Source organism: Gossypium arboreum, chromosome 6 (assembly GCF_025698485.1).
Source record: "Gossypium arboreum isolate Shixiya-1 chromosome 6, ASM2569848v2, whole genome shotgun sequence".
In the NCBI taxonomy this organism is placed as follows: Eukaryota; Viridiplantae; Streptophyta; class Magnoliopsida; order Malvales; family Malvaceae; genus Gossypium; species Gossypium arboreum.
The window spans coordinates 133,160,655-133,182,971 of NC_069075.1; the positions used below are offsets into that span (position 1 = coordinate 133,160,655).

Sequence of the window (22,317 nt, forward strand, 5' to 3'; positions counted from 1 at the left end):
AAAAACTTGGCTTGTTTCTAAAAGGAAAACTCAAAACATAAACATTTGCTTGTGCTTGTTCTTATTCTTATACTTGTGTTGTTAATAACAATTTCATAAAAACTTGTTCATAATCACTTGCACTTGTTTTTTGTTGGATAAGCAGATCTCTTTATAGTGTCTCACTTGTGACTCAAAGAGTCATTAACATGTCTCATAAGTGTAGTGATAAGCTAAACACTCTTCTGTACGCCAACATATCCCTGTGAATGAAGCATAGCTCGACATTCCCTTATCCTTCCACATGTTCTAGGGCCTTAACACCTAAATCAGAAACTTGCATATGAGTACTCACAATCCTATGGCATGCCATTATATCCAACATATAAGCTCGTATTAGGAGCTCGCATAAAAGCACTTGTTCATATAGATCTCGCATAAAAGCTCGTAAACACTGTTTATAAAATCATACTATAAAAACATATCTTAAAAACTTAGACTCACATAGGAGCACGCATAAAAATAACTTTAAAAACATAGCTTGAAAACAGAATCTCAGAACTTGAAAACAAAGTTTTATAGAAAAGCTTACTCTTGGGACTTAGTTTAAGAACCCAAAGTTCTTGGAAAATATAGCAATTCGCACACAATAATGAACCCTGAACGCTCACTGAAAAGCTGAGAAATTTAAACGAGTTTTGTTTTGCCTTTATCTTTGTTGGTAGATGGTCCGACTGATTCGCAACATACATACATGAATATACACAAATTACTAAATAAACAAAACATATACAAATATACGAGCAAACCTAACTTCCTGGACAATCAACTCTAACAGGACAAAGACTTACCTTGGTTTCTACGAACTTGGTTCTGAACAGAAACTTGACAATAAAATAATCGATGAGAGAATTTTCATGGAATAAGGGTTGTATTTATAGGAATCAAGTGTCTTAGTATTCTTTGAATGCCCTACTTGACTTAGGAAAACCAAATTGGTTTAGAAGAAGGTTACGTGCACGAAAAGTGTCTTAGATACACAATATCTTAATTTCTTAATTCAAGTATGATTCGACTTTGATTGGCGAACACAACTTGCAATGAATTTAGCGCACCCCCTTACCACATCCTTTGGAGTACACTGCTTTGCCGTATCTCCAGTGAACTCCTTACTGATATTCTTTTGGCGAACCCTCACTTGCAAGGCCAAAACTTCTAGGCCTTATCTCGAGACATTACATTGACAATCTGACAATGGCGATCGCTGATCAGTGGAGTTCATAACAACAACGAAAAACTGTTGGGCTCACAAGATTGTTCACTCTTAGTTTTGGTTATCATGGTGTTTGGCTTTAACCTAGAAGACCCAAATAATGCTTTTGAAAAGTTATTGTAATTTTTAATTATTTTACTTTTTTTTCTTAGGACAAAACCATGAAATTTTTTGACCGATTAGAGTTGATTGATTTTAATTATAATTTTGGTATTTATGAATATTATGAATAATTGAATGTTGATAAATTGAGAATCGTGTCTATACATACATGATTAAGCATGTCATGTGTACTTGTTTGCATATTTAATCATTCCTAGTTGAAACTGAAATTAAAACCTTGTATCGTTTTTAAAATATTAAATGGGAGAAGGTTCTTAAACAAGACCTACGGCCTCTATCAATTATCACTGTGTGATAACATAATAATACTTTGAGCCAGTTAACTTTAGTCGAACCCTATGGTTAGTATTATCACGTGGGCTCAATAGAGAGATTTTTTTTATGAATACAACTAATCATATATTGAGATTATCGCACATTAACTAATAAAAAATATATATTTATAATAGATGTTACATTGATGGTTATATATTTAAGATTATTCTAGTTAACTAACTTTTTTATGAAATTTTTATTTTTATTTTTTAACAATTCTTCAGTCTGCTTTTATCTTTAATTTTGTAAATATAAATTTCTTCATATTTTAATATTTAACATTTTAATCTTTTAAAATTTATAATTTTTATAATAAGTATTTGTTTGAACCATCCAATTCAACCGACTAAGAGATTGAAAGTCAAACTGATTCCACCTTCTATCTGTTTCTTATAAAAATATAAGAATAAATTGTTAAGGCTTAAAATTGTAAATTTGATTTTACTTTAAAAAAATATTATATTTGAATAAATTATATTTTATTATATTTAAATTAAACTATTCAAATTAATAAAATTAAAATCACAAAACAAACATTTTAAGAAATAAAATTACATTAGCCTATATTTGGATTGACTTTATAATATAAACTAGGAAAGTAAGGAAAAATAAATATCGTTCAATTTATTAAGAAAGTAAAAGAAAACAAATTTTAAATATGCGTTTTTTTTAAATAATTTTAATTTTTCCTTCTTTTCCACTATTTATTTTACATATGATTTACTTTATTTGACTTTTTAACTTTTACTTTAATTTACTTTCAATCCATAGTATTAATAAATCAGAAATGAAAACACACTTAAAGGAAATACCAACTCAACTCAACTACTTTATAAACATTCTATAATTCACCTTATTTGTTTGTGTCGTCTTTATATCATTTTTTTTCCGTATCATATTTCGTGTCACATCCAAATATTACACGGTACGGACAAATAATAGCCGTTAAAACAATTTCTTAATTTAAAAAAAAAAAAAACCCGAAGCATAAGCAAAAAAATAAACATAATTAATATAGTTTCTAGAAGGCTAAATAATAATGGGAAACCCGCCAGGATTCCTAGTTATAAACCAACAGAAATTTTTTGTCTGATTTCGCTTCTTTTTTTAAGTCTATAGTCAGACAGACCCACCTTCTCTAAGCCAACATCTCCTAAATTTACACCAAAATCCCTGAAATCAACACTATATGCCTTGGCTGCAAAAAGGATGTCATGCGATTCATACCAATCCATTATACTTCTGAAGCTTCCCCTTGAGAATTTCTTTTTAACATGACACCAGGGAGCATATGATAAAAATGCATGCTAGAGATGGATGCTTTGGTTATATCCTTTCTATCAATACCTGCACGTGTGCTGGTCACCGCTGGGGAGGTTCTGAACCAGTTACACCTGATGTGGTACTTGGTCCAGCACCATTTTCAGCTGGAGGAGAGGTGCCCCATTTTCCTTCCGACTCCAATGGCTCAACAATTTGGACTCCACCATCTGTTAATCCCAAAGCAAATTGATTTGGGTCGGATGGGTGTGCCGCAATGACAAGTGGAAAAACTCTCAAGCTGCTCAAGGTGCATTGTTAGAAACTTCCACCACAAAACGTATTGGATTGAATCAAGATATGATAATTAACTATAAACTCAAATTGTGTTTATGACTGTTTTAATAAATAGAAAGAGAAAAAGCACCTTGGATTTGGAGGTAAATATGCTGCGGGACTAATTCGACATCTCAATCTGAGTGTTGAAGCAGTAAGCACACCAACACTTCCATCTTCAAAACTCACATATATCGATTGGCTGTCACAGGAGTATGTTGCATGAGTAATTGGACCGCTGGCTTCTCGAGGGACCCACTGTTTGAGAAAACAATTCCAAAACAATATTAATAACCTCAAAATTAACCCCCCCCCCCAAAAAAAAAATAAAAAAAAGGTTCTATTGACAAATAGCAGACTGTACTAGCAGCAAAACGATTTCTAAAAGGTCGAATTTGGCATTGCCAGCCCACTCCTAAATACATGCATGAAAATATTCTAAATGCAATTACCTCCTGAAGTGCACTTGATTTAAACATAGATTGTAAGCAATAAAAATCTAGAAAATATATATTATACAGCAAATAAGCTCAGACACCTGCTTTAGGCATTCTAGTTTTGGTGCTTCAAATATTGCTATCTGTGTTTCATGAACTGCCAGCAAATGTATCTGATCTAGGTGAAACTGAACACGAGTCTCCGCATGAGGAGATGCTGCCCGGCCATTTGGGATTTGCAAGAACTTACTAGCTTGCTTCTCCCATCCATCTGTGCTCCATACACAGAGCTGTAGAGAAAAACAAACGTGGAATAATTAGCAGACAAACGGAGAGTTAACTCCATAAAAAGTACTAAAATCATTTTTATAAGACATCCTATTCATGGTAAGTCCTATGAAGTTCTGTGTAGTGTTTAATATGATAAAACTACCAACAAAATAAGTAGGAAAGACCTTATATAAGCATAATAAATTAATATGTTTTCACAACCATAAATTCAATGGAATCATTCCCTACCCAAGCTTTCCCTATGGTCCTTAACAAGATTAACCCGATCTAAGCCAATGACTCTAAACTTCAGCTTAACCATATCTCAAAGTATCAATTATTCTAGCTTTCTCAATGTGGATTGTTGAACTGCTTTAGGATACAACAAGCATGTGGGAAAGAAGCTAATATTTTGTACCTGACTGTCGGCTCCCGAAGATACAAGCACGTTCAGAGTATGAGAGAAGGCAAGACCTGTTATTCTTTTCTGATGACCTTTTAACTTTGTTTTCACCTGTTAAAAATAGAGCACGTAGTTAATTAAATAATTTCCACTTACGTATCAACAACCATCGAAGTTTTAAGTCAATTAAAAGGACCTCATCCACCCGAACATTGTAAATTTGGATCGATGAATCATCCATGCCTATGGCGATGATATTATTGTCCTGAGGATGAAATGCAAGAAATGTAGCTGCTGGTGGTGGGGGCATGAACGTTGTCATTGTCTGCATATTAAGAAAGCACAAAGATACAACAATGAATATAAAGAAGTATGGAATCAGATTATGCAAACAACGATCATCACAAAAAATAACCTCATTGTCAGTCCGTTTCAACCTAAAAATCTAACCAACTAAACAGTCTCAATTAATCAGCATTCCTTAAACTTCATGACTATAATATGAACACTTATCCATTTAAATGGCCTATTAACCTAAAAATCCAAAGCTTTCCTAAAAATGTAATCATGTCCAAAGAATGAGATGAGTGGAGAATGCCCTACCTTAAATGTCATCATATTGAATAGTGAAATTTTACCCCCTGAAGCCGACATGACGTAAGAATCATTCTTTGAAAGTGCAAAGCATGGAACAGCATCTTCAGGATTTGTATCACTTATATCATTGGTCATCAATATTCCACTTGAAGGCTGCCATAATTGTGGTGCTACACTAGTTGTGGCCTACAACAGGCAGGACTTAGTTAATATCTAGCTTATAATAACAATAAGAAAACAAAATCAACTAAAAATAGAATTAGGAAACCAGATATGCGACCTAGCAAAGAGTTGTTAAAGAAATTAAAACACCTTCCCAGTTACGTTGCGATCATTCCTCTGCCATTTCCAGAGCTTGTGTACAGCATTAGACGCTAATGCCAATATGGCAACTCCAGAATTTGTATATATTAGTCTTGAAACCTGAAATCAAGCAAAAAAAAAAATAATCACTTGTCCTTTTTCTATAAATAAATAAGTACATATTATCAACAAAAATTCGTTAAATTTCAAATCACTAACTGCATAAGACGATACTCTCTCATGGTATTTTAAGCATCTACATTCATCAAGTCATTGAAAATTACCATATTAAATAGAGCACTCTTTATGTTTATTTATCATACTCTACTCGAGTATAACCACAGCCTAACCAAACTGCAAATATTTATATAGTTAACTTAGGTACCAAAGTATTAACCACGATAGCTGAAAAACACAATAGTTGTTTGCCACACAGAAGAGGATAAAATCTTATTGAACTATTCATGAGAAGCTGATTTTAGAAAAAGGCATATTCAGGCACAACTATGACCAAGTTCTATAGTGTTACACAACTAGAGACTGAGCTTTACCCTCATTGCTGTCAAACTATCAGGAAGCCTCAAGGAGCGGCACTGTGATGGTTCATTAATTTCTGTAAGTTTCCAGATCCTAGATTTTTCCGCTGACTCATCTGTAATCCTGGGCTTTATATCAGCCAAAGTTCGAGCATCATTGTTCTGGAGAGACACAAAACAGCAAAGGTTAGATCATAATAGATCATAAACTGTTTCATACAAAAATTACTTGTTACAGATTGCATTTAAAAGATTATGTAAATTTCTGCCAAATGTATTTAGGGTAAGATTATGAAAGGTAACTCGCCGTTCCAACTATAGCAGCTACTGGTGCAGCCCGATCACCAATGGTTGTTCCAATAGTTGCATTGTTAGAGCCAAATGGACCAACACTAGGAGCCTATTACATAAATCAGGCACTCAGGAAATATATTTTCATACAACAAATATGCATAAATGATTGCATAGTTGTACGTATTTGTATATATAAAGAGCTTTTACCTTTACTATAGCAGCAGGAGCAACTCTAGAAGCATCAAATGAACGATTCTCCACCGTCCTTAGGAACCTAACCCCATCTGAGTTTGCTAGAATTTTAACCCCATTATCATCAGTTGAAACAGCTAACAATGTTCCTTCCTTGTTAAATCTAATGCAAGGAGAAGGCTGCATTTTGTTATAACAATTAAGGTTAGTAGGGAGAGTAAGCATCAGACAGCCTAACATGAAATGAGGCATACGCTTATGTACCGGCAATCCACCATCAGCTGGAGTACTTGTTAATAGATTAAGATTGTCCATGTCCCAGAATTTGACAGAGAACTCATCACCAGCAGCCAAGAACCTATTCTTTGTTGTGTCAAATTGAACAACTCCCACAGGTCTCTTTCCAAGACCAAAATATGTCCTCTTGACAGCTCCTTCACTTTCATTCCATTCCACCAAGAATGATTCCCCTTCTTTGTTTGTCCCACATGAGAACAACCTATAAGTGGCAGATATAAATTAAAGGATTAATATTACTGTTAAAGACTAGAAAGAAAAAGAACAACCCCAAAAGAGAAAGACCAGAATTATGGAGTACAAATAAGACATGAACCTTGTTCCATCAGCACTGTATTGCATTGTTGTGGATGACTGACCAGGAGCATTATAGTCAACTCTTGAGCCCATATTATCATACAACCATGCCTTTATTTTCCCATCAGTTGCCGTTGAGAAAATGAACTGAAAACACAGAAGAAAACAAAGAAGAAAATGGAAGTCTTTAAGCTTGACAGCAAAATAAACATGAAACTTACTGGAAACCAATGATTAAAAATGTATAAATTCCCAAAAAAAGAAACCCCAAAAGAAAGGTAGATAAGTTCTTAAGGAATGTGAAAGAAACCAAAAGGGAGTGGTGGTTCCATAACAAGCTCAATATCCCAATATTTCAAATATTTTTTCCATGTCGCGTAGTGTAGATTATGTTTACAACCCTCCTATATTTATTTAAACATGACTTAAGCATAAAGAAGAGGTCATTGGAGGTAAAGCCACTGAATTTACAAACAGAAACTGCAGTTTTCATGCTAGAACTCAAGCAAAAAAAGTTTGCCTTTCTGCTCCAGAACATTGTAAGACAAACCACTCCAAAACAAGTGATTGAGGAAAAGCTAAAAGCAGACTTGGATTAAACATAAATAACATTAAATGCATAATTATCTAATTCTATGCATTCCATCTGTTAAGATTCTTTGGATAAAATGGTGAAAAAATTTTAGCTTAGTTTCCTAAACAAATGATTGGCTTTTTTTTGTAAACTACGAAAAAAATAAGTGTACATTTTTCAGGGTTTAGGATTTTGGGTCTCACTGTTGAAATGGAAAAGAAATCTAAACTAAAGAACAAGTGAGTATCAATCTCCAAGGTACTGTTTGTTACCTGAATATTTTCCTTGTGATGAGGGCATATGGAATAGACAGGTGCTTCATGACCCTCAAAAGTATGTTGTTTGGCCCCAGAAGCTGCATCCCATACCTACAAGATGTGAGCCTGTTAGAAAGCCATATCAAACAGATGGAGTCAGATTATTTTATAAAAATAAAAAGATGACAAGCAACCTTAATAACCCTGTCCTCGCCACAAGTGACAACAGACAATTGCTTGTTGGGGTAGGAGAACGCGAGATCATTAACACTTCCAGCATGAGCCTCAATCTAAAATAAAAAATATTTCAGTGAATATATTTAGGAGAAAGCACCATGTCCTGTCTGAGGCCACATAAGTAATTTAAATTAGAAACTTAAAACTAGATGAGCCTAATCGAATTGACTGATCAGACAAACCTCTAAGCGGTTACGTAGATCATCACCACCATGGTAGGAATATATGTGCACAATATGCTTGGAGTATGCAACACCTGAAATAGGGAGAAAATCTCAAATCTAGTATTTGATTTGCATGAAAAAATCTCCTATGTACAGAAGTAGGCTATCAGAAGTCCAATTGTTATAGCTCCAAGAATTACCAAAAAGAGCTCCATCAGGGCTCCACACAACACGGTTGACCGAGACTGTATAATCATTCGCCAAAGATGCCTGTGAGAATCAGAAGGTTACATTTTAAGAAGCACAAAATAACTACTTCATGTTCAGTATATCTTGTTAAGAGGTGAAACAAAGAAATACCTGCAGAGGCATTGAACACGCTGAAAGGTCCCAAACCTTAAAAGTTTTATGAGCTATCTTTTCACCACTACCTACTTCCCACACCATGATATCACCGATGTTTGTTCCCACTGAAATTACAAACCAAATACAGAGAAAATACAATTAGCACACAACATGAAAGGGAAGCTAAAACCAGAATACAGAAACGTATGCAATTTAGAGGAAATGAAATCTAAGCATGCATGAAAATTTTTATATCACGGTGGGTTGGCTCACCTAGAAGTAGAATTTGTTGTACTGGATGGAAATCCATGCTCTTGACAGCAGACCCCTGACTTAGAGTCATAACAACAGTCTTGGGCAAGTCATCAAGTGAGTATGAACTCTGACCGTGGGTCTGGCCAGCATATGGAACAGGCAAAATAGTTACTGGCAGATTATTGACCTGCTGAAGGAGCAGCTAATCAGATGCCCTTCATTAAATATCATTTCATGCAAAAGGTGGAAGGATGATGCTATGTTACAAGATGGAGCAGACCTCATACTACTCAGAATTGCAGCCATAAGACTAATGGCAGAAAAACCCTCAAGGTGATATACAAGCCAACTAAAATCCACAAAATTGTCGAAACTGTATAAATTGTCTATTACCAGTTTTTCCCTTTCTGGTGATAAAGAGCAACCAATTATGAGCAATTAATGACAGAAATGTAAAAGTAACCAAGAATGGAACTCAAAAACCAAGCAAAGCAAATAAAATTTTTCATTCTGCCTCATGGACCCTGTTATACCACATTTCATTGATTACTCATAATTTACGTAAAACGAGGAAAGCAGCAACTAATTAACAAAAATTTTCAACTTAGTGTAAAAAGAAGGTTTTATATAAATCTAAATCATTACATGAATTAACTAATTTCCTCTAAACCTCAACAAATTGCATCACATGCATCTCAAAGCCGTACAATTTGATGGATATAAAAAATTGATATGCATGTCTTACACAGAGGTCATCAGGTAAATCTAATTGAGAACAAGAACAATGGGTATTATTAGTATGTGATACCTCGTCTGGCATTGCAAAGGGCCTTGATCTCTTCAAAACATGTTCAGAATCTGCTGACTGGTAGTCCAGAGCTGGGTTATTGGTTGGAGGAGTTCTAGGTCGTTTCAAGATTGCAGCTGCCGTTTTTTAAAATATATAGAAGGTAAGATGATAGTCCATCAAGATATGCATTTCACTAAAAGCACTATGCAGCCTGTATCCTAAAATCTCCATGCTCTGGCAAATTTCCAGTGTTTCTTGGTTTTACATCTTAAAAACATACTAGCAACAAATATGCCTTTACCTAACAGTTTCACGTATCATGTCCTGTCAGAGGCCACATAATTCTAAATACAGATATAGCTTCAAAACAGCCCCCGACATGAAAAATGTATAACTTAGTAAAGCAAAAGCACTTTGAAGTCAATGAAAACATCCTATCAATAACCACCTGCATTGTTAGGTGCAGTAAGTCCTATTGGTCCAGCAGAAGCCACAGGATGAGGCACAGGAGTTGGGTTAGCCATCCATCCCGCAAGAGAGGTTGGAAGAGCAGCAGGTGTGGGCTGAAAGGGCTGCAAATACATGTACATGAAGTCAAAAGAAATACACACTCCAAAAACAGCCAAATTACTTATGACTTCTATTAACTTACACCATGAGCACCCAGTGGAGGAAAACCCCCTGCCTTTGGAACAGCGCTCATTAAAGGATTAGTGACAGGGGATGGAGCTCGAGCACCATTTGGTTGCCCACAACTGTGGTCTACAAATAGAGTTTTTATGTCTGGATTAGGTCTTGGATTCTTACAAAGCTGATGCTGCCAGTTCAAACTGCATTAACGACAATAAATAACCGTTAGGAAGCTCACAGACGGAAGGAATCAGGTATAGAATCTAGACACCAGAATATGAGACCTCTGATTTATTAGTGTCCGCAGTCTTGAATTCTTCAACGTAGGAAACTGAAGCTTATCACGGAAAAGGGGGTTAGCCTCTATTAGCTTCTTTAATTCAGCAAGCATTATACCCCTAGCAGATTTTGTATCTCCATATTTTGATAGTTGCTCATTTTCTCTGTGTATTAACATAAGCCATCAAATCTCATGAACACAAACACAAAGAAGACAAAGTTCTGCCATATTAGACAAGCAGAATAGGAGAACTAATATTTCAGTTGTACCTAAAGTTTTCCAACGTCAACAGATGTGTAATTTCCTTAAAAAGTTCCTCATTAAAAGCTGAAAACACTTTTAGGTCCTTAACTAAAATCTCCACGGCTTTGGTGCGATCCCGCCTGCATTTATGTCAGGAAAATACAGATGAACTTACTATCATTCGCTTTATAATGACAACTAAATTAACTTGCAAATTTGATAATCCAACTCACAAGGCTGACCAAGTAGAGGACGGAATTAGAAGACGTATCAAAAATGAACTTTTAAAAAAAGGGCTTACTTGTCCAGTGCTTCAAGGTACTTCTGTTTTCGAATCTCAAAGAAAATTTTCATGGAATATCTATTATCATCAACTTTTGTAAACCCTGAAAGATACTTCTCCACTTCATCCCATTCTCCATTTGTCACCATTTCCTCAAAATATCTCAAATTGAAGAAAAACCCCGACTCTTGCTCCAATCTATTAAATTCAAATATATTAATCAACAAATACACAAAACAATGCATGAACAGATTAAAAATTTTAAATTCTAAAAAGACAGAAGAAAAGAAAAGAAAAATAAAAAAGAGTAAAAAGATAAGAGCATACTTATGAACAGTGTCTTTAAATTTCTCCTCATCAAGGAATTGAAGTATAAGGAACACAAGTTCTCTGCTAAGCGAGGACATGATTCTAATTCTGTAAAAAGAAATCAAAAAAATAATAAAAGAACAAAGAGATCTGAGCTTCTCATATTCAATTATACTTCAAAAAATAACCTAAAAAACCCTAAAAAATTACAGTCCCAACTCTTAAAATTCAACAACCGAATAATATCATCCGAAATTTAAAAAAAAAGATATATAAAAAAATATAGAATGAAATGAAAATTTACCAGATTAATTGCACAGATCGGAAGAAATTTTTGGAGAAAGCGAAGAGAACGGCAGGTCGTTTTACTGCTTTCTCTTCTTTCTTTTTCTTTTTTTTTTCTCCTTTTAGAGCTGTTTGTCTCGCCTGTCTCTCTCTCTCTCTCTTTTCTGGGTTGATGTTTCTGGTGAAGTATTTATACAGAAGAGAAAAGGGTTAGGATTTGAAAGATGAGAAAATAAATTAAGAAACAAACAAAATGAAATTAATAAATATGCCAGCATCAGACAAATCAAATACCGTAAACGAGACGAGATGAGAAAATCATAAACGAGACGAGATGAGAAACGAGATCTATTAATATGGAAATACTATATAGGCCTTTCCTCCCAACCAATCAAAATTCTTCCCTATTCAAATATTTTTTTTCATGCAACCTTCCAACTTAAACTCTCTCTTTTTTTCCATTTATATTGAAAATTAAAATAAAATCACAAAAACTAGTAAATTAATTCAAACATATTAAATTTTGGGTGAGCTAAAATTCAATGTAATTAGAATTTTTTCTTAAAAAAGAGAGTAGAAATTAAGAAAAAATCTTTAATAGAGAGATGAAAATGGGGATTTTTTTCCTTTTGTTTCTAATCATTTACGTTTTTTTTTAAATGCAATCTTATCATTAAAAAAAAAGTTTGACTTAGAAGCTAACATGGAAAAATTGGAACCATAAATAAGATAATAAGAAAGGGTATATAAATAATTTCCCTAGAAATTGGGATTCAAATCATAAGTTGAGCTACTTATAGTGATAAGTAGAAGGACTTATAAGAGTTATTAAATACGCTGTATTTTATGGACTACTTCCCAAGGCATAATTACCAAATTTATCATTACATATCGTAATTTCAAACACTTTTTAAAGTCTCCAGTTTCTGATTTTTTAACATTTTCTGTTATGTGGAGCTCTCTTCAATTTAATTTATTTATTAATGTTATGGTGTCGTATTAAAGTATTTTACAACAAATTTAATTATTGTGTTATATAAATAAAAATTATTTATTATTTATAATTATTGGATTTAAAAACACTTTACCATAAAAAAGAAAAGAATTAGATTAGCATGCCACCTTTTAAGATAAGGGAAGTATTAACTGATTAAGGTAATATATATGGTAATTAATGCATTACTTTTCTTTGTTTTTTTTACTAAAAATATGTAATTAAATGTGGAAAAGTAAGCTGACCTTAATTTTTCTTTTTACTATTTGTATGAAACTTACTATAAGCTTTCCATATTTAAAAACAAATCCATAAATAATATTCAGATATTTCCTTATTTGAAAAACAAATCCATTAAAAAATAGTTAGGTAATCTATAAGTATATATTAAAGTTGTGTCTAAATCATGCCTCTTTTTGGCATATGTAACAAAATAAACCATGTTATAAGGACTAAAATTGAATTAGTATTTTATTATTTTAATGATTTATTTAATTAAATTATACAATTCAACCATCAATCCAATTCTAAAAATTTAGAATATATTTTAATTTTAAATTTAAAAGCTTAAATGAATCGTACTAATACCTTTATATTAAAGGAAGGTCCTTTCTTGTGATGACATGTGACTCTCTTACTCATTCTCTTCTTCTTTTCATTTTACAAAAGAATAGTTAAATTTCATCTTTGGTCACTCTATTATGCTTAAAGTTGATATTTAGTCTATATACTTTATTTTCTAGCATAATTTGTTCCATATATTTTTATAACGTTATTAATGAGTCCAAATAGTTAATGTTGTTAACTTTTCGATTAAAATGTTATGTGATTATATATAATTTGAATACCCTAAAAGTCTTAGAGACAAACACGTGACTTCCTATTTATTTTAGGTTTACATAAGTGCTTACATTTTCCTTGGTAGTTTTAGAAAAGTAGTTAAATTTTAGTTTTGATCCCTTTAGTATGCTTAAATTTGATATTTAACCGCTAAACTTTAAATTCTAATGTAATTTGGTCCCTATAATTTTATAATGTAGTTATTAATTAGTTCAAGTAGCTAATTTCATTAATTTTTCAATTAAAGCATTATGTGGTTATAGTAATTTGAATAGCCTAAGAGTCTTAGAGATGGATATGTGTCTTTTATTTCTTTTAGACTTGCCTTGTTTCTTTTTTATATATTATAAAATAATAATCAAATTTTAGTTTTAGCTCTTATACTATGTTGAAACTTGGGATTTAATCTATATCCCTTATTTTTTACATAATTTGATCCTTCTACTTTTATAATGTCATTAGTTAGTCTAAATATTTAATATTAACTATTTCAATTAAAATGTTGATGTCAATTTTCTTAGGCACACTATTCAAATAAAAGTTATTTTATCAAGACAAGTTTGAATAAATGTTTTTAAGAAAAATTTATATAAATATTTTCAATGTTATTTTTATTTTTATGTGACTATCAATTTTTTTTAATTTTAAAATGTTGCACTAATGAATTTAGTAGAAGGATTTTAATAGTGGTAATAGTTAGATCTAAATTTTTAAATCTAAAGAGTAGGTGGTTTAGATTTCTAAAAATAAAATAGGATAGTAGTATATTCTAGATTTTAAATTTGTACTCCCAAATTTAACATAAATACATAATTAACCCAAGGCGAAGCATAGAAATCATCTTAGTTAAAATTGATACCTAACTTGGCTAGATTAATCAACCTAAAAATGCATAAAATAAGGAAGCAGTTGTAGAAGATATATGGAAAGCAAAATAGTGTTAGGTAGGTCATCATTTGGGGTGAGTAATTATAAATGGTTGGCAAGTTTGAGTAATTATTATAATTTTCAAGTTTTATCTAATTGAATATAATTAGATATCCTAATTAATTGTTTCAATTCTTAAAAGAAGTTGAGAATTTGAGCATTTAAATGGGTTAATTAGCTAAATTAAAAATTTTTATACTAGTTGATTGAGTTTTAACTCGTTGATATCAATATTATTATAAGTGCAAGAGAATATAAGTTTGAGCACATCGAAACACGTGTACTTTAAGAAACTAATTTTTATTTGGGAATTATATTTCCTTAAAAATGGAAATATGTTTCCTTTTAATAAAGGTGGGAATGTTGAAATGTACCATTGATGTAACACCCCAAACCCGGCCCAGAAGTTACGACCGAATCTGGCGTGTCACATTGAAGTGTTTTTCGAAAACCATGTTTCCATTGAAAACCCTTCTTGATGTTTAGAAACTTTTACCGTTTAAACTTGTATAAAACTTTAGCCTTATTTTTTTCCAAAACGTGATTCATTGTAATAATAAAAAAAATTGTTAACAACCTTGTAAAATCTTATGGGAAACTTTGAAAACTTATAAACCTTTGTAGTGGCAGAAACATGTTATTTTAAAAACAGTTAAGTATCGAGAAATCAAACCTTCTTTGTTATGGCTTAAAGTGAATGGAAGCTGTGCACCAGGTAGGAAGCCAGAAAAGAGGTGGTGAGTCTATTGGACTGCTTAAGTACCAAGCTCTTCATGGATCCAATCCTAGACATGCACACATCCATTGCCACACTTAAAGCATATTGCTTGTCCACGAACCACAAATTAAGTTTAAGTCTATTTAAAATATTTATTTCCTTTGAAAACATTTACTATGGAAGCTTTGCTCGTAATCGGGATATTTTGAAAATAAGTAACTTTTATAAAAGCGCCTAGAGCTAACCAATTTAATAACCCAAAATATTAAAAATAATAAAAAGAGCGGCCTTATTACAACTTAAACCAAAATAAAAATAATCAAAATAATAATTATGAAACTTATTTTAAAGAAAACGAAACTTAATCTTTGTGGCCACTCGAATCCCTTGACTCCAAGTCCATCGATCTAAGGCTCACCGCAAAAATGGGAAAAAGGGGGTGAGTTTGGAAAACTCGGTGTGTAAAGTATCCCAACCGAGCCCAAATCGGTTCAAGCTTTCTTGGGCCTAAGCCCTATTCAAATCGATGTTAACTAGGCCTTAGCCCATATCAAGATTAATCTGGGCCATAGCCCTTACAAGATAAGAGTATCTTGGGCCTAGCCCATATCAATATCAATCTGGTCGTAGCCCTATTACAAGTCGAGATATATTGGGCCTTGCCCATATTAACTGATTGGGCCCATTTTAATACTGATTGGCCCATAATAAAACGATCTCATATGATTCATGCATGATAACCCCATCCAACCTCGCACTTGCCTCCGTCCATCCCTACACTTCCGTGGGGAATAAATCACCCACGCCATCCCTACACTTACAGTGTTAGCACCGATTGCGGCACTAACTATAATCCGCAACAAAGTTGCTTATATCAGAATATGTGGCACAGCCACCAGAACGGGTTCTTCCTCCATAACAAAACCCAACCCCATGCAAGCAGATATACATGTCATGGCATATAACAAAATGTAATCGAATATCATGTATTTGGTCAAAATTAACCCGTGGGTATGCGGTCATTTTGCACCTAGGGTAAAACGATAATTTTCATACTTAGGGTAGTTTAATAAAATTTACTATTCTAGAGTTTATATACATATTCTAACCATTAACACATTAACTGAAACACTTACCGAGCGTTTTTACCGAATCAGGCCCGTTGGCCCACTAACCTATTTTCGGCCCATTAGACCCAAATATACCGAAGTGCACGAAATTACGACTCTGCAATCATCTGCTTGCGATTATCAAAATTAACAACCAAACCACTCACAAGTGCTCAGACGCTCGCAAGTTCATAAATGCCGCTTTTCGGCTTTTACCGATCTAGTCTATGAATGGGTGTCGTTTACACACTTTTTGTGACTTAAACGTTGACGAGTTCCACACACGAACGCCTACAATCAATTACTAATACGTTAACTATGAATCCATAGCAACTTATCGCAAAACTCCTTACTAAAATCGACCATTAACACTTTAGGCACTAGTGTTCTTACCTTTCTTAGAAAAAATGGACTAGATCTAATTCTGGTCGTTCCAAATATCCAAGCCTTCATTAGTAGCCTTTAATCCACACTATAGGAAAACAAATCAGATATCACCACTAAACCTTTTGAGTACAATCAACAGGCACCCTTTGCATATAGGGGTTTTTCGGCTTTTACCTTAATTCATGAATAACGAAAGAAAGATTCGAGCGTTTACCTATATTGTTATGACACTACTCCCAATCGATTGTAGATCCAACTACAGCACAAGAAGGGAAAAATACTCAACCAAGGGTTCGGCCTTTGTAGTACCTCAAAGTAATAAGATTTCGATTTTGAAAGAAAAGATACGAGGTTTGGCTTCAATGGAAATTCGGCTAACCAGTTTTTTTGAGGATTTATGAGAGAAAAGAAGAAGAAGAATATGAAGGATTTAGGTTCGGGAAAAAGATAGGATGAGAATCAGCAAGATGAGAAAGAGGAGAGAAGAGGGAAAGAGATGAGAGATATAGAAAAGAATAGAAAATAGAAGAAGGAAAAAAAAAATAAATAAATAAATAAATCTTAAAGGCCTAAAATATTCGGCACTCTTTAGCTATGGCCGAATGAGGAATTCTTTTTAAATTCCAATTCCCTAATTTGCTCCTTGATTTTTGGCCAAATTTGAAGTTTGAATTTCATTCAAACTCCCCAACCGATCAGCATTATCCACCTGCTTGCACCGCTTCTGCATGCTGCCAAGAGTCCTGGTTAGACCCCAATTCCTCCCCACGCATGCAGCAAAAAAACCCAAACCTTGCATGCCCTAACCCCAGACCTCCGTCTGCCTTGCGCCCACCCTCGTGCTACTGGCCACTGCACCATGCTTTCTTCCTTGCTAATACATGGTCACAATTAATTATAAACTTTACCCTTGATTCGACCCACTTTAAAATTAAATGCAATTCATTTGCATCAGACTCGAACTGCGCCTCTCTATATACCCAAAGACGCTACTGACCATCGAGCCACAGCGCTTCTTGTGACATAGCTCGGTCGCAATTATTCTTAAACCTTATTTTAGTGCGATCGGCTTATTAAAATAAAAACAAGCCTTTGCGTGTGCCAACCCTCGAACCTAGGCACTATACCACACTCCCAGCCTCGCCATCGGGCCGAGCTTCCTTTTGTGTTACCTTTTATCCCCAACTTTATATAACTCTCTGCGTGGTTCCACGATATAAAGAAAAATAAAACTCTTTTGCACTGTTGGGAGTCGAACCCCAACTCTCCTTCCCACTACCTAGCATGCTTAGCCACTAGGCCAAGTGCTCCTTTATGCTAAAACTCAGCCCAAGTTATTAATAAGGCCTATTGCCCGGATCCCTAAAGAAACAAAAATAATTATTTTTGCTAGAGTCTTGGATCGAATTTTTCCCATACTTTAAATACTTCTAAATTTATTTAAAACTAAAATAATAATAATAATAATAATAACCATAATAATGAAGATTTCAAATACTATAATATATATATATTTTTTCCTAATAATAATAATTATAATTTCAGTAAATCAATAAAATTAGATACAAGTAAAATTTTTTAATAATATGTTAATTTAAACACAAAATTAACAACAATAATTTTATAAATATATTTGTATCTAATAATTATAATGATAATAATTTTCATAAAAATTAAAATATTAGTACTAACATAAATATTTTATCAATATATATATTTTTAAACACTAGTAATATTCAAAACTTCTCAATATTCAGGTTTTCTTCTATCCGAATCCCAGACTCAAAGCCCAACTCTTCTAGGCCCAATTTTTGGGGCGTTACAACTCTATCCCCCTAAAAAAATTTCGTCCTCGAAATTTCCAACTATCAACTAACTGTATTACTCAAGTCAAACCACTATGCTTCTGCTGCGCACTCTAGCTCTAATTGTAAATTAAGTAATTAATACACCATGAGAGAAGTACGTACCAGCATCCGCTTCAGGAGCGTCTCCATTCTCACGGCAACATGCTTCATAGACCAAAGTGGTTGTCTCGCCAAGATGTCCCATACCCTATCCGGTGCTCCACGACCACGACCCATTCCATTGCTACTGACCTCTGTCTGGTCACGACCACCCTCGGCGGCTGTATATTACCCGTACTAGTAGTTTGTCCATAATCTGGTCTCCGAGGACACTCTTTGAAACGATGCTCCATCGATCCGCATCTTAAACAGGCTCCAATCCTTTTTCCAGCATTCGCCATAATGGCTTTTCCGCAATCAACACAAGGTTGTAATCTAACAAAGACAACGAGGGCTTCACTCGGACCGACCCATCCGCCTACGGCACCTTTCCTGTGCCTTTGATCGAATTGGAAGGCTTTAAATCCATTTTGTTTCTACTCCTTTTCTTTTCCGGCTCTGGCGCTCGGTAGGCTTCACATCCTCAGCTATTTTAGCTTTCTCTACTAATGCCGCAAAATCTCGCTGCCTCGTGGAGCTATTAATACCCGTAGACTATCCCGGAGGCCATCCTCGAACCGAACACAACGTTCGTACTCTGTTGCTACTATTCCACGGGCATATCGGCTAAGTCGCAAAAACTCTGCCTCATACTCAGCCACAGACCGATCCCCTTGAGTTAAGTTTAAGAATTCCTTCCTCCGGGCATCTACATAGCTTGCCCCAACATACTTCCCTTGAAATGCGAATTTAAAGAATTCCCAGGTAATCCGCTCGAGTTGGATACCCTCTTTCACAGTCAACCACCACTGGTAAGCTTCCTCCCTAAGTAGTGATATCGCCCTTTCAGCTTTTGTTCAGTAGTGCAATCCGGTCATCCATTATTCTCTCCGTGGCTTCCAACCAAGATTTCACCACATTCGGGCTACTCAGAAATGCCCTTAAAACTTCGCTCCATTCGATCGGAGCGTTAAAGCCCGACCCACGGCTTCCGGTACCGGTGTTGGGTCTAGCGACCCTCTCCGAATCTGAAGCATGGCTTGGGATAGTCGTCATCCCTAGCCGCACGATCATCTGGTCTTGTCCCACTATCTCGTCGTGGCGATGCGGTGTCTCACTAGCGTCCACCAGGTATAGTATCGAGGCAAGGGGCTCACTCGAGCCCTCTACGGCCTCTACCACGGCCCTAGTACCCGATCCACGAGTACCACGTGTGCTCATTGTATCTATCGAATTGTCTCGTATTAAGAGTTTTATGCAGATAGAGTTTCAGAGTTCGCTTTCACAAATCTCAGCCTAGCTACAGTCTCAATCTTATAGTCTCAATATAGTTTTAACTACAATGTCATAGCAGAGTTTCAATAATATAACAGATACTTAGTAAAGTTTAGAAAAGGTACTTGCAGACTTGGTGCCGGGGATTCAGTGTGCCACTTCTTCAGAAATCAGCAATTCAAATTTATTCTTTGTGCATTTTGAAAACAAAATTTAAAAGAATTTTCTAACATTTTCACAAAATCGATTTTAGTGTTTTTTCCATATAACTAGATTTCAAAATTTTATAAAAACTTTTGGACCCGATCCACAGCCGAGTTGTTGCAACCGGGCTCTGATACCACTAAATGTAACACCCCAAACCCGGCCCAGAAGTTACGACCGAATCTGGCGTGTCACATTGAAGTGTTTTTCGAAAACCATGTTTCCATTGAAAACCCTTCTTGATGTTTAGAAACTTTTACCGTTTAAACTTGTATAAAACTTTAGTCTTATTTTTTTCCAAAACGTGATTCATTGTAATAATCAAAAAAATTGTTAACAACCTTGTAAAATCTTATGGGAAACTTTGAAAACTTATAAACCTTTGTAGTGGCAGAAACATGTTATTTTAAAAACAGTTAAGTATCGAGAAATCAAACCTTCTTTGTTATGGCTTAAAGTGAATGGAAGTCATGCACCGGTAGGAAGCCGAAAAGAGGTGGTGAGTCTATTGATTGCTTAAGTACCAAGCTCTTCATGGATCCAATCCTAGACATGCACACATCCATTGCCACACTTAAAGCATATTGCTTGTCCACGAACCACAAATTAAGTTTAAGTCTATTTAAAATATTTATTTCCTTTGAAAACATTTACGTTATGGAAGCTTTGCTCGTAATCGGGATATTTTAAAATAAGTAACTTTTATAAAAGCGCATACAGAGCTAACCAATTTAATAACCCAAAATATTAAAAATAATAAAAAAGCGGCCTTATTACAACTTAAACCGAATAAAAATAATCAAAATAATAATTGCGAAACTTATTTTAAAGAAAGCGAAACTTAATCTTTGTGGCCACTCTGAATCCCTTGACTTCAAGTCCATCGATCTAAGGCTCACCTGCAAAATGGGAAAAAGGGGGTGAGTTTGGAAAACTCGATGTGTAAAGTATCCCAACGAGCCCAAATCGGTTCAAGCTTTCTTGGGCCTAAGCCTATTCAAATCGGTGTTAACTAGGCCTTAGCCCATATCAAGATTAATCGGGCCATAGCCCTTACGATGTGAGTATCTTGGGCCTAGCCCATATCAAGTATCAATCGGGTCGTAGCCCTATTACAAGTCGAGATATATTGGGCCTTGCCCATATTAAACTGATTGGGCCCATTTTAATACTGATTGGCCCATAATAAAAGCGATCTCATATGATTCATGCATGATAACCCCATCCAACCCTGCACTTGCCTCCGTCCATCCCTACACTTCCTGTGGGGAATAAATCACCCACGCCATCCCTACACTTACAGTGTTAGCACCGATTGCGGCACTAACTATAATCATGACAAAAGTCGCTTATATCGAATATGTGGCACGACCACCGAGCAGGTTCTTCCTCCATAACAAAACCCAACCCCATGCAACAGATATACATGTCATGGCATATAACAAACAGAATCAGAATATCATGTATTTCAGTCAAAATTAACCCCAGGGGTATGACGGTCATTTTGCACCTAGGGGTAAAACGATAATTTTCATACTTAGGGGTAGTTTAATAAAATTTACTATTCTAGAGTTTACATACATATTCTAACCATTAACACATTAACAGAAACACTTACCGAGCGTTTTTACCGAATCAGGCCCGTTGGCCCACTAACCTATTTTCGGCCCATTAGACCCAAATATACCGAAGTGCACGAAATTACGCACTCTGCAATCATACTGCTTGCGATTATCAAAATTAACAACCAAACCACCTCACAAGTGCTCGCACGCTCGCAAGTTCATAAATGCCGGCTTTTCGGCTTTTCGGCTTTTACCGATCTAGTCTATGAGTGGGTGTCGTTTACACACCTGTTTGTGACGAAACGCTGACGAGTTCCACACACGAACTGCCTACAATCAATTACTAATACGTTAACTATGAATCCATAGCAACTTATCTGCAAAACTCCTTACTAAAAATCGACCATTAACACTTTAGGCACTAGTGTTCTTACCTTTCTTAGAAAAAATGGACTAGATCTAATTCTAGTCGTTCCAAATATCCAAGCCTTCGATTAGTAGCCTTTAATCCACACTATAGGAAAACAAATCAGATATCACCACTAAACCTTTTGAGTACAATCAACAGGCACCCTTTGCATATAGGGGTTTTTAAACTTTTACCTTAATTCATGAATAACGAAAGAAAGATTCGACGTTTACCTATATTGTTATAACACTACTCCCAATCGATTGTAGATCCAACTACAGCACAAGAAGGAAAAATACTCAACCAAGGGTTCGCCTTTGTAGTACCTCAAAGTAGTAAGATTTCGATTTTGAAAGAAAAGATCGAGGTTTGGCTTCAA

General features: G+C 34.7%; 1 protein-coding gene across 3 annotated transcripts; it reads right to left on the bottom strand.

Moving 5' to 3' along the window:
• Positions 1 to 2,494: 2,494 nt before the first annotated feature.
• Positions 2,495 to 11,801, bottom strand: LOC108486225 (topless-related protein 4-like). Of its 3 annotated transcripts, none has more exons than XM_017790145.2 (26): positions 11,584 to 11,801; positions 11,298 to 11,387; positions 10,989 to 11,168; positions 10,714 to 10,827; positions 10,449 to 10,607; positions 10,187 to 10,364; positions 9,983 to 10,106; positions 9,553 to 9,668; positions 8,763 to 8,883; positions 8,505 to 8,614; positions 8,345 to 8,414; positions 8,163 to 8,236; positions 7,938 to 8,033; positions 7,759 to 7,854; positions 6,932 to 7,059; positions 6,583 to 6,817; positions 6,334 to 6,498; positions 6,140 to 6,232; positions 5,848 to 5,994; positions 5,306 to 5,416; positions 5,000 to 5,179; positions 4,593 to 4,721; positions 4,412 to 4,507; positions 3,825 to 4,013; positions 3,378 to 3,544; positions 2,495 to 3,251 (listed from the first exon to the last, which is right to left on the bottom strand). In XM_017790145.2, exons 2-26 carry the CDS (start codon positions 11,375 to 11,377, stop codon positions 3,053 to 3,055), a joined length of 3,357 nt encoding a protein of 1,118 aa, XP_017645634.1. In that variant the 5' UTR covers positions 11,378 to 11,387; positions 11,584 to 11,801; the 3' UTR covers positions 2,495 to 3,052. The 3 variants fall into 3 exon arrangements, with proteins under 3 accessions (XP_017645634.1, XP_017645633.1, XP_017645632.1); XM_017790144.2 differs by having other exon boundaries at positions 8,763 to 8,931; XM_017790143.2 differs by having other exon boundaries at positions 8,763 to 8,934.
• Positions 11,802 to 22,317: the final 10,516 nt, after the last annotated feature.

Bases quoted from the DNA above. Each gene is read 5' to 3' on its own strand.
- LOC108486225 (XM_017790143.2), bottom strand. From the start codon at position 11,377: ATGTCCTCGCTTAGCAGAGAACTTGTGTTCCTTATACTTCAATTCCTT. The intron at 10,608-10,713 runs GTACAACTGAAA...GTTAATACACAG, and splicing joins TTGACGTTGGAAAACTTTAG to AGAAAATGAGCAACTATCAA. The intron at 7,855-7,937 runs GTTGCTTGTCAT...CACATCTTGTAG, and splicing joins GCGAGGACAGGGTTATTAAG to GTATGGGATGCAGCTTCTGG.